The sequence below is a fragment of the Sturnira hondurensis genome, unplaced genomic scaffold (genome assembly GCF_014824575.4).
Source record: "Sturnira hondurensis isolate 20B ecotype Veracruz unplaced genomic scaffold, ASM1482457v3 Scaffold0021143, whole genome shotgun sequence".
In the NCBI taxonomy this organism is placed as follows: Eukaryota; Metazoa; Chordata; class Mammalia; order Chiroptera; family Phyllostomidae; genus Sturnira; species Sturnira hondurensis.
The window spans coordinates 31,081,040-31,093,398 of NW_028093774.1; the positions used below are offsets into that span (position 1 = coordinate 31,081,040).

The following is a 12,359-nucleotide window of genomic DNA, read 5'->3' on the forward strand; positions in this document are numbered from 1 at the left end:
AATTTAAAAAAAATCTCCCTTAAAAAGTTCAAAAAACATTTCAAAAATATCCTTTAATTCTCACAACAATGTTATCCTATTAAATTTCATATCTGGAAAGAAACAGGAAAATGTCAACCCAATGGTGGAAATGAGGAGGAAATACTCACAAAAGCAGCTCCTTACTTAGAGGAGCCCCTCACTGGGTGCTCACCGACTACCTACCAGGCACACACATTAAAACGATAATGCAACAACTCGAGAGTTTTAGGAGAGAGGACTCTCAGCGATCCGTGCTCCTCTTTTAGACCCTGCTGCCACACAAGGAATTCAGGAAATGATAATGTCCAGTCACAGTGATGACACTTAAAGTCACGTTACAGAACATACTACGTTCATGGAGAGTGTTCTTATGTAAATGACACTTTCTTTGAATTTAAAATTATTCAGATTATCACTCTCCTTCATTAGGGTGAAAAATACTAAAAGAGGTAAGTGTTGAATTAAATTTATTGATGCACCTTTAGGAAGGGCATATAGAGAGATTTCTTCTCTTCTGCTTCCTGTTTCCAGCACTCTGCCTTTAGTTTAGTTTCCTTTTATTCCTCTGATTTCTTTCTCTTATATATCTGTCTCTTTTCTCTGGAAGCAGAAGAAAAACATGCCTCTCTGGATTTTGGACATAGTGAGGAGGAAAAAAAATTACCTTCCCAGGTAATCCAAAAGCAAAGAGTCCAAGATCTTCATAAGATGTCACAGCTGTCAAAAGAAATTATAATTTTTATTTTTACACAAAACCATTTGTGTGACAAGTCTTAAAAGGAAGACAGTTATTCCACTACCGTCTGACAGCTATGGATGGTCACAGGAAGTTTAAAGCAGAAGTAACTAGTTTGGGGGAAACTTGTGAAGACTTACAGTCTGTAAGGGTAGGGTCATCTTAAAACACGCAGAGCACAGCAAATCCCAAGGCCGTCTAACCACTCAGGCCCATCAGTCCAAACGGGAACAAGTGCCCGAGAACAATGCCACTTCCCACTACACAGTAGTTGCTGACTACAGTTTAAATGTCTTTTGCTGGCAAGTTTCTGAAAGCTGCATATGTAAATAAAGCTAGATAAAGTATGGAAGTTGTATCACACTTTTCCAGCTATCAAGGATAATGACAATGTGTTCACGATAGAAGAGGCACCTTTATCCCATAACTAGTGGGCCACACATTTTCTTTTTTCATCATGTGAGTATAAAATCACATTTTCATTTCATATGTTCAAGAAGCCTGGTCACAGCAAAGATGAAAATTAAGTGGCTCATAAAAAACTAAATCCTTCAGCCCATATAGCTTCATGTTCTAACTATTGACACCACAGATAAAAGGAAGAAAAGTAAAAACATCTGTATAATCCTATAATTTGGAAAGTGCTTAACCTTATGGTTCTTAAACTAAAAGGAAGCAGACGAGGAGGTACTAAGTCTCGGTATTGCAACACACGTCTCCTATTGAGGCCAAGGTACGGCTCATCATTTCTTTAAGCAAGTTTCAGTACATCCTCTCCAAGATATACATGGGTTTTCTTTAAACTACCAGTACAGTAACAAAAACTCTATACTTTAATAAACAAAGACTTCCAGATATGTAAAAATAAGCATTTTTAAAACTGTGTATGGTGGGATTGCAGATTGGTGTAGCCACTATGAAAAGCAGTATTGTGTTACCTCAAAAAATTAAAAACGGAGCTGCCTCATGACCCAGAGATTCCACTTCTGGGAACATAGCTGAAGAAACCTGAAATACTAATTCAAAGAATATATGTGCCCCTATGTTCACTGTGGTTATTTACAACAGCCAAGATTTGAAATCAGCCCAAGTGTCCATCAGTAGGTGAGTACATAAAAAAGCTGTGGTAATCTACACAATGGACCACTACTCGGCTGTAAAAAAGAAGAAAATCTCACCCTTTCCTGCAACAGCACAGACGGACCTGGAGAACGTTATGCTAAGTGAAGTAACCCAATCAGAGAAAGACAAGTAACATACGATTTCACTCATACGTGGACTCTAACGAACAAAATAAACTAACAAACAAAATAGAAACAGATGCAGGTAGAGAACAGACTGACAGCTCCCAGGGGAGGGGTTTGTGGGACTCAGTGAAAGAGGTGATGGGATTAAGGGAAAAAACAACCCTCACGGACACAGACAACAGTGTGGCGATTACTAGGGGGGAGGGGATTGGGGGAGGTAGAAGAGGGTGAAGGAGGGATGAATGGTGATGGAAGGAGACATGACTTGGAGTAGTGAACGCACAATGCAGGTGATGAATAATAGAACCCTACACCTGAAACCTGTATAATTTTATTAACCAATGTCACCCCATAGAATTCAATAAAAATGAAAAAAATCAGTGAAATGCTGGAAAAAAGTTTTAATACTCAAGAACAAAAATTTAACTTTTCTTGCCAAATATACATTTAAAATTTTAACTTTATTATAAGAGTTGACCAAAGAATTTAGAAAATTTTTGGATTATAGAGCTATTCACATACTACTAAATACAATGGACAAGAACAATTTAGTTTTGAATTTGGGATATATAATTTAATTTTTTATAGACTTAATTTAATTTTTGATAGGAAACTTTATGCTTTAACTTAGGAAAGACTTCAATAATAATCTTATGGGGTAGATTTTTAAGTTTACAGTTAGCCTCTGATCAACACAGGGATTAGGGGTGCCAACCCCCAGGCAGTCAAAAATCTGTGGGTCACTTTTGACTCCCCCAAAACTTAACTGCTAATAGCCTACTGTTGACCAGAATCCTTACTGATAACACAAAGTCAGTTTTTTGTGTATGTTTTATATACTGTACTCTTACAATAAAGCTAGAGAAAAAATGAAGAAAAGCATAATACATCGACAGAACTGTATTGAATTTGTTAACATGTAAGTTCATGTCATCTGTTTACAAGATGGTTTGTCAGTACCTACATCAATAATGTCTTTTATGACAAAAAACACTGTAGATGTTACATGCATTACTAACACTAGACAATGAAATGAAAAACTAATGTGAAAAAGAAATTCACATGTACTTACATATATAAAAATTCATGCACTGGTAACAAAGAAGCAGCTACATGATTGCTTCATGTACCATAGGGCAATGACACAACTGCTTCTCAGCAGTAAGAAAACCTCCCCCAAATTTTGCAGTATATTTACTGGAAAAAAATCTGTGTAAAAGTGGACCCACACAGTTCAAAACCAAGTTGTTCAGGGGTCCACAGTATTTTAGAACATAAAATTAAAAAGCAGAATTACAAAACTTAAGAGCTGGACTTTTTTTCCTCCTTTGGGAAATGTGGACATTATTTTGTTTTCAAATACACATATTCTAATGAGAATGTACACAAAAATTAGTAATTATTTTAACCAATAAAACTTTAGTTGTTTAATATTTCTAAACACAATTGTTAGTTATATAGGGGCATGATTCCTTATACTTAACATTCTAAAGCCTTGGTATATATATATATTTAAACACCATAAAACTCTCTAAATGTTAGCTTGTATCTAATTTGCCATCAGGAAGGCAATTTTGTTATTTATAATGTGTAAGTGAACCAAGTCTCCGAAGGTCTCTGATCTGTCACTATGAGGCATGAGGTGGAAGAAACGTCACTGTTTGTTAACATCCCTCTTTTATGTTGTAGTTAAACGTCTCTGTTCCTTCTTAAGAAAAACTTCCCTTCCAAGAATTTAAAGCAAGGAGACTTCAGTGAAATATATATAGGAATACAACGAGGTCCATCCAGAAAGTATCCAGCCACACACTATGAAAAATAGAGACGTTTATTGAAGAAGATCCAAGACACAAGAGACACTGCACAAAAGACAACAAAACCACAGTCCTCTGCAAAGTAGGCACCTTGGGACATCACGCAGTTCCAATTGCCATCAGCTGCCCTACTGTATTTTCCTGAACCTCATTGATAGTCTAAAAAATCTCTTCCCTTTCAAAGGTGATTTCAATTTTGGAAAAAGCTGGAAGTTGCGGGGCACCAAATCTGGGCTGTAGCAGGGCTGAGTCACTCGGATGATTGTATGGTTTGCCAAAAATCTCTGCACAAGACATGATGCGTGAGCAGGCGCTTTGTTGTGATGAAGCTGCCAATCACCAGTTGCCTATAGCTGCGGCCTTCTGAATCATCCGAATAGTTTCCGCAGAGGAATGTTGAAGTTTAATGTAGAATTTGATGGAGATTCATTGCTCTACTCACCCAGTCATTTTACATGCGATGGCCACACAGTACACACGCTCACTCAATGGAGTTTACCACTGACCAGTACAGTGAAGTCGTCATTGTTCACACACGCACATTCCAGTCCTGCCAGGTAACTCTCCTTGGCTGCCAGGTAACATCGATGTCATGCAAACTGTTCTCATTATATTAACAATGCCTCGACTTTTCCTGGATAAACCTCTTATATCAAATAACTTGCTTTTATTTCTAATTGAATTTATTTTTATTGAATTATAGTTGACATACAATATTATATTAGTTTCAGGTATACAATGCCGTGATTTGATATTTTTGTACATTACAAAATGATCAATACAATATGACTGGTCCCATCTGTCACCATATAACGTTATTACAATATTAAGGACTATGTTCCCCATGCTGTACATTCCATCCCCGTGACTCATTTATTTTATAACTGAAGTTTGTACCTCCTATTCCCCTTCACCTACTTCGCCCACCCTGCCACTCTCCTCCCCTCTGCCAACCCCCAACCCTGTTTGTTCTCTGTATCTACGAGTCTATTTCTGTTTGGTTGAAATAACTTGCTTTTATTTATTTATTTATTTAATATTTTATTTATCTTTAGAGGGGAAGGAGAGAGGGAGAGAAACATCAATGTATGGTTGCCTTTCATGAGTCCCCTGCTGGGAGTTGGCCTGTAGGGAATCGGCCTGCAACCCAGGCATGTGCCCTGACTGGGAATCAAACAGCGATCCTCTGGTTCGCAGGCCCGCGCTCAATCCACTGAGCTACACCAGCCAGGGCTAAAGAGAGCTGAGCCATAACTTGCTTTTAAAATGACCTGTTTTGCATCAGCTTCTCAGTTGGTGAGCAGTTATCAGGATAATATTCATCAAAAAGTTTAACTAGGGCCTGTTTTATTTTTAAACAGCATAAGCAAATACAGATTGTATATTTAGTAAACATGAAAAGGGAATAACTTTCCCATAAGCAAAAATCATATTAAAAGAGTCCAAAGAAAATGGTATTTCAGTTATATAAATTTAAATAAATTAAACTTTTTTCTTAATTTTTAATTAGAACACAGACTTTATTATTCCAGAGAAGACAATCAAACCAACAGCATTATGAAGATAGTTGTAGCTGCAACTTCTAACAAGAGTAGCATATATTTTAGCAATCTCAAACTGCTCTCTACTATTTTCTAGTTTTACAAAACTTATCTCTAGCCCTGGCTGGTGTGGCTCACTGGATTGAGCACTGGCCTGCAAACTGAAGGGTCATCGGTTCAATTCCTCGTCGGGGCACATGCCTGCATCACGGGCCAGGTGCCCAGTTCGGGGCATGGGAGAGGCAACCAGTTTATGTATCTCTCACACAGATGTTTCCCTTCCTCTCTTTAAAATAAATAGATAAATAAAATTTATCTTTACTTTAAATTAATAGATAATTTAAACATCTATTTAAGTTCCTCCCCTCTCTCTAAAAATAAATAAAATCTTTAAAAAATTTCTAGATGCTCCTTTCACTCTCCGAAATAAACTCCTAGAGGCACCATAACCCACCTGCAGTCGGCTGCATAATGGCCCCGAAAGGTATCCCCATTCCTGGAACCTGTGAATGTTAACTTACATGGCAAAAAAGGACTTTGCAGGCGTGATTAAGAGTATTGAGATGGGGAGATTATCCTGGTGGACTCCAAATCCAGCCCCACGTATCATGGAAGGAGATCGCAGACAGAAAAGGCGGCACTGGGAGCACAGAGGCAGAGATGTGGCCACAAACCAAGGCGTGCTAGCGGTCCCCAGAAGTTGGGAAAGACGAGGAACAGATTCTCACTAGGGCCCCGGAGGGAGCACGGTCCTGCTGACACCTTGATTCTGACCCTCTGAAACTAGACTCTAGAACTGTGACTGAACAAATTCCTGTTGTTTTAAGCCACCAACGTTGTGATAATACATTCCAGGAGCTACAGGAAACTAAATGCTACTTACACACTACATAATGCCATGTAGTAAAATAAAAAGGAACCAAACCAAAGGAAATGCTGCTGGTTACATAACTTTCCCAAATGGTGAACAATTTTTGACACATTCCAAACAAAACAAAAATATATTTACATAGTAATTGTATGCCTTGAAAATTTGGTGTATATTCAAACAATCAACCATTGTTTTCTCAGTATCTACCAAAAGTGCCTAAAACACAGATGGTATGTAATGAAAGCTGGATGTGTGGGTGGTGAATGGATGAATGGATTAGAGCTACAGAGAGATAGTGTTTTAAAGGTTCCAAAATCAACATGCAGGCAGACATTATGTATAAATTACCTCTGAAAATTTCTCATATAGTTTATAAAATAGTGTTCAACATTTATATGACATGCTGGACACTAAGATAGCATTTCTCAATAAAGCTGAGAGCCTTTTTCTTCTTCTTTTTTTGGTCGGGCATTGGTCTGGGCACCACACATAGGATACGGGTTACTTCCGGGCCATGATGAATCCCACTCAGAGCAGCAAGATGCTCTCACTGTGAGAGCACATGACAGCAGAACTAAGAGAACTAAGAGAATTAGTTAGGTTCTAATTAAGAGAATGTAGGTTCGTTGTTCATCTCAGCATTCACCGCGAGCATTTGCTTATTGTTTGGAATGACAGCTGTCCAAAGTATATTTGCATCTTTTTCTTCTTGTCATTAGTGAGCCCAGTTCAGTAGCCCCACAATGAATGAAGTGGGCTGATTACGTGACTCCATCTTCAACAGATTGGTGTTCTTGTCACATCCTTTTGCTAAGGAGTAGTTCTCAGTTGAGCTTGATTTTTCTCCTCCAGGTGCATTTGGCAATGTCTAGAGACATTTCTGGTTGTCACTGGACTGCTGGCCACAGAGGACAAAGGCCAGGGATGCTGTGAAACACCCGGCAATGCAGAGGACAACCCTCCGCTACAAAGAATGATCCAGGCCAAAAATGTTAGCAGTGGCGAGGCTGAACAACCCTGTGCTAGATTATGTGTGTGTTCTGTTCGTGTGGCGAGTCCTTAACGTTGTTTGCCTTGACATCAGAGTGAGTCTTTCCTGTAGCAACACAAACCAAACGTGTTGGGCTACCGGGGCGGGGGGGCTGTGAATCTCCATAGGGTTGAACATTTTTAAGTTAACCTGTTATTTCATTTTTATCAAAGGTAATACATGGTCACACAGACGTGTGCACGAGTGTGTGCCTGTGTGTGCTTGTGCTGGAGGACTGGGAGCATTTTCCCGTCCACTCTTCCCCACTTCTGGCATCATTTCCCAGAGCTGGCAACACTGAAGAATTTTTGCTTTGTGATTCTTTTGGCGCTACCTTCCGAAGACTGAATAATACTCTTCTGCTTTATTTATTGATTTAAGAGATTATCTGTTGGCCTGACGGGTGTGGTTCAGTGGGTTGGGCGTAGTCCTGCAAAGCGAAAGGTCGCAGGTTTGCTTCCCAGCCAGGGCACATGCCAGGGTTGCCGATTCCAGCCGGGGTGTGTAGAAGCGTTTCTCTCTCACATGGATGTTTCTCTCCCTCTCTTTCTCCCTCCCTTCCCCTCGCTCTAAAAATAAATAAATAAAATCTTTACATTAACCGTCAACACTTTATTATGAAAGGCCAGGTTTTAGCTTGGATACATGAATCTTCCTTTTCCCTTTCTAATTTTCATTAGTTTGTGTTCAATTTCACTGCTTACCTTGTAACTCTAAATAATGCATTTAAGCCTTTATTTTTATTCCATGTGCTTAGATAGCATCTCCTGACTCGCTGCTCTGTAGAGTATCAGTGCTCCCACCATTTCTTCCCCATCAACTTCCTCTCCTTCTTCCACAGTCTATCTGCTGAACTCTCACACTGTCAAGGCCGACAATATTTACTTCTGTTGTGTAATCATATATAAGGCACTCTTGTTTTATCTATAAGTTGAGTCTAAATGCTGAAAATTAACGAACGGCATTTATAGGATATGACCTTGCATGTACTGTCACCTCAGAGCCAAGCAGTGCACAGGACCCCAGGACGCTTTACGTGCGCACCACCGAAGCCTCCGTGCCGTCTGAAAGGAGGCTATTCCCAGCGGTCCAGTGTCCCACTTTTCTTTTCATTGCATCGAGCTCTCTAAAATATGCCACATTTAGTTAAAACACTGACATTTAAGGACATATTAAGACGAGAAGTGGCAACATAATTACAGAGTAGACATTCAATAAATGAATGACCTGCATGACGCTATTAGGGAGAAAAGAAGGTGAGAGTCCATGATGGAAAACACAGGAAAAAAGGGATTTCAAGATAATAAGAGTGCATTCCAAATGGCCAATTTTCTGAGCGTTGAACTGTATTTGAATGCCTCGTGTCCCTCAATCCTGATCCAAAGATAATATTGCTGCTGCTGAAACGCGGGCTTTGTACTGCAACCACAGTTTATTAATTGTCCTATTTCATTGAGGAAAAAATGCAAAGCAGACAGAACACTGGAGTAACTAGCTGGAAATATTCCACTACTTCATGGGAATCAGCTTTCCAAATGATTCCTGCAGAGGCCAAGGTCTTAGTCTAGCCAAAACAGCACTAAAGTGTGCCTTGATGGTACATTAAAGATGAAATTTTCCCCCAATTTAATTCATTAGGGTTTACAGCCTTTCTGTCACCTCAGGAAACATAACGTTGATTTCTTTAATATCAAAAAATAATTTCCTAAAATAGATCGCTTATGACTGTTTTCAGTTATTTATTTAAGGTGCATTATGCCAAGTACTGCTTGTATGAAGTCCTGTAAAAGACTGAGTGAATTTCACAATTTTCATAATTAATGTTATTCCTATTCTGTGGGAATATGCTATTAATGTGACTGGTCATCACATCTTATTTTGATGTCTCTGAAAACATTTCTCACTTTATAAATAAAATATTAAAACACTGATCGTATGAAAGAGCAGCAAAATATCTCATTAGTAGGCAAAGTGATACTTAAATTACTAAATGCCATAGCAATTAAAAACTGCAGCTTAAATAAACCCTATCAGATGTTTGGAGGAAATGGAACTATTAAACTGATACTGTTTTTAAAAGTAAAGTTTTGCCACTCCATTGTAGTCACTAGAGAATACTTGAATTCCCTTTCCCCAAAAAGGGAAGAAAAAGAAAACTACACAAGTGCTTTTTAAAATTTATTGTACTCTTTTTGTGTTCTGCTTCATAAATCATACTTGATTCCTATTTTTCACTTTATATTGACATTTTTATGTTATTATAAACACAGTTTTTAATGGCTGCATATTATTTCATCAGGTACACCTACCATTCATTATTTACTTAATCATCTCACCATGGCCGAGCACTTCGGTAGTTTTTTTATTTTCAGTGTAAATAATGCATGATGAGTATCTTTGCACATAATGATTTCTCAGATTTTTGTCTTATTTCCTAAGATGCAAGCTCCCAGTGGTCAAATGTGATAAATATTTTAAAAGCGCATTTTTAAAAGCCAGTACTAGTGTATACTGTTTCCAGCATCATAACTGGCCAAAGGACAGAATTTTAGAAGTATTTCACTAGTGTCGTTTTGGTTTCTACGTTGAAAAGATCCTGAAAACCATTAAAAAATGAGTATGTGGTAATAAAGCATGCGTGCATATACTTCAACAAAGCCAGCGTCAAGCCAGAAGCCATTAGTCTCAGACATGGTGTCTCAGATGCGGGAAAGGACTCCCAACTTCTGCAGCACAGAAGTGTGACAACAGCGACAACACTGGATGACTGATCGGACGCCAGCCTGGCGTCTTCCCAGGAAGGACAAAGCTAGAATTTGAACGTTGTGCTCAGTCTCCATGTAGAAGTCTGTGCCTTTTTCATTCTAAACTTGGAGCGTGCTATATTTAGAAATACCTTCTTTTTAAGATTTTATTTATTTATTTTTAGAGAGAGAGGAGGAAGGAAGGGAAGGAGGGAGGGAGAAAGGGAGAGATACATTGCTGTGTGAGAGAAACATCGACTGTGACCTCTTGGTTCAAGGCCGGCACTCAATTCACTGAACCACCTAGCCGGGGCTAGAATGACTTTTGTATACGTAAAAGAGGGGGTTGTGATGGACGGTGTTGAGAATCACTGCTCTGGAGGGTTTAATTTAAAAAAAAATCACTGAACACAAGGGACCATTTTATTGTTTATTTCTTCATCATATCAAAACTTAAAATCCTTGTAAAAAAACTGTAACCTTATTTTAGAGAGAGGAAGCTAGGGGACTCTGTTCTCTTTCTTAGTGAGCTCCAGGAAGGACCAAAATTCTCTTTGGATGTAACAAGTGGTGAATCCCAGTAACTATGTTAACCCTTTTCAAACACCTCAGTGCCTTCTCACGGCCTCAACAAAAACTCCAATTTCTTGCCTTATGGGTGTGGCTCATTGGACTGAGTGCTGGCCTATTAGGTTGCCAGTTGGATTCCTGGTCGGGGCAGATGCCTGGGTTGCAGGCCAGGTCCCCTGTGCGAAAGGCAACCCACTGATGTATCTCACACATCAATGCTTCTCTTCCTCTCTTTCTCCATCCCTTCCCAGCTCTCTAAAAATAATAAAATCTTTTTTAAAATGCCCTCCAAATTCTTTAGGATCTAACACTTGTCTGTCTCCTCAGTTTCATTGTCTTCTTTGTACACTATGCATGAATAATAAATAGTAAATTATTTTTTGTACCTTAAGTAAAATATGCAGTGCATGCCTCGGTACCTTTGTACATGCTGGAATATTCTCTCTCATCTTATCGGCTGGTCAGATTCCTTGTTAGCTCAGTCCTCCAGTGATACTTACCGACCCTCACACCCCTATCTGGAAAGCAAATCACCCCCCCCCTTAGTTATCACTGTACTTTGCACATGTTTAAATCGATACACTTATCACTCTACATTATAAGTTACATGTTCATACATTTGTCCCCCCTACTAGACTTTAAGCTTTTTCAGGAAAGTGAACCTTACTTATTTATGTAAATAAAAGGGTACTGAATGGATAAATGAACCTCTCTCCTGGGCTTTAGTTCTAGGACCTGAGCATCTAGATATACGTCAAAGTCCACATATTCAAATGTGAACTCATTTTTATTTTGAGCCAACACCTCCCACTGAGTTCTCATCTCCATTAATGACACTACAACCAACCCAGCGGCCATGCCAGAAACCTCTATGAGACATCCTTAGTCAGCCCTTCCCCTTACTCTCCAGTTAGTCAGAGATCAGCTCCTCTCAATTCTAACTCCCACATTCCTTAGCCCGCTTCTTCATTTTATTCCCCTTGATAATAACATGTTTCTACCTCCGACTACTTGATTCTTCGTTTTTTATTTAACAGCCAGGCCGGATGCTAACCTACCCAGTACTGCGAATCAGAGCTAGACAGAGAAACAAGAAAGGCATCACCTTCAGGAAGAAGAAAAAGAAAAGGGTTTCCCGGGTGTCCATCCCGAACCAAACCCTGAGGGCAGGCCTGGACTGGAGAGCCGACTGTGCCTTTGCAAAAAGAACCACTCCTAACTGGACATGGCTCTCAGATCTGCTGCTCAGCCTTTGTCCTGGAAATTCAGAAATTCCCTTTCCTTCTCTCCTGGGCTTGATTTCCGGTTTCTTTGTTATTCTCCAACTTTGGTAAATGGCATCTTTTGTTGCTAAGTAAGAGTGTGTGGGAAATGATTTTTGAGTCCTTGCTTCTTTGAAAGTGTCATTTTTCCACCTTCGAATTTAAATAATAATTTGGCTCGGTGTAAAATTCTGTGAAATCACTTCCCCCAAGAGTTTTGAAAGTCATCTTCAGATTAGTGTGAGGGACATGGGAGAGAAAAGAGTGGCTACTTGGAAGAGGATGGTGTTCTCAGGAAAGATTTAGGTTCTCTTAAAGGAGGAAAGTGAAAGGAGGTGCTTAGATGAGAGTTGAGGGCACAGGAATTTTGCTGCTGACTGACCATGAGTTCTAGAGAGCAAAGTGGGAGGGTCTCAGGAGTTTGGGGGGAGCAGGAAATGAGGCTAGAATATGGCTGACAGAGCCGTATGGGATGAGTCTAAAACATGAAGGACAATCTAGGATTCTTGAAGAAACTGACAGG

General features: G+C 39.3%; 1 protein-coding gene across 2 annotated transcripts in view; it reads right to left on the reverse strand.

Annotated features, from left to right (window-relative positions):
• Positions 1–12,359, reverse strand: part of SLC38A6 (solute carrier family 38 member 6) — a 59,192-nt gene that overhangs the window by 39,408 nt on the left and 7,425 nt on the right. For both annotated transcript variants that reach the window (XM_037031561.1, XM_037031560.1), the window contains exon 4: positions 686–738. In XM_037031561.1, the coding sequence (XP_036887456.1) occupies positions 686–738 (53 nt within the window). The remainder of the gene's footprint in view (positions 1–685; positions 739–12,359) is intronic.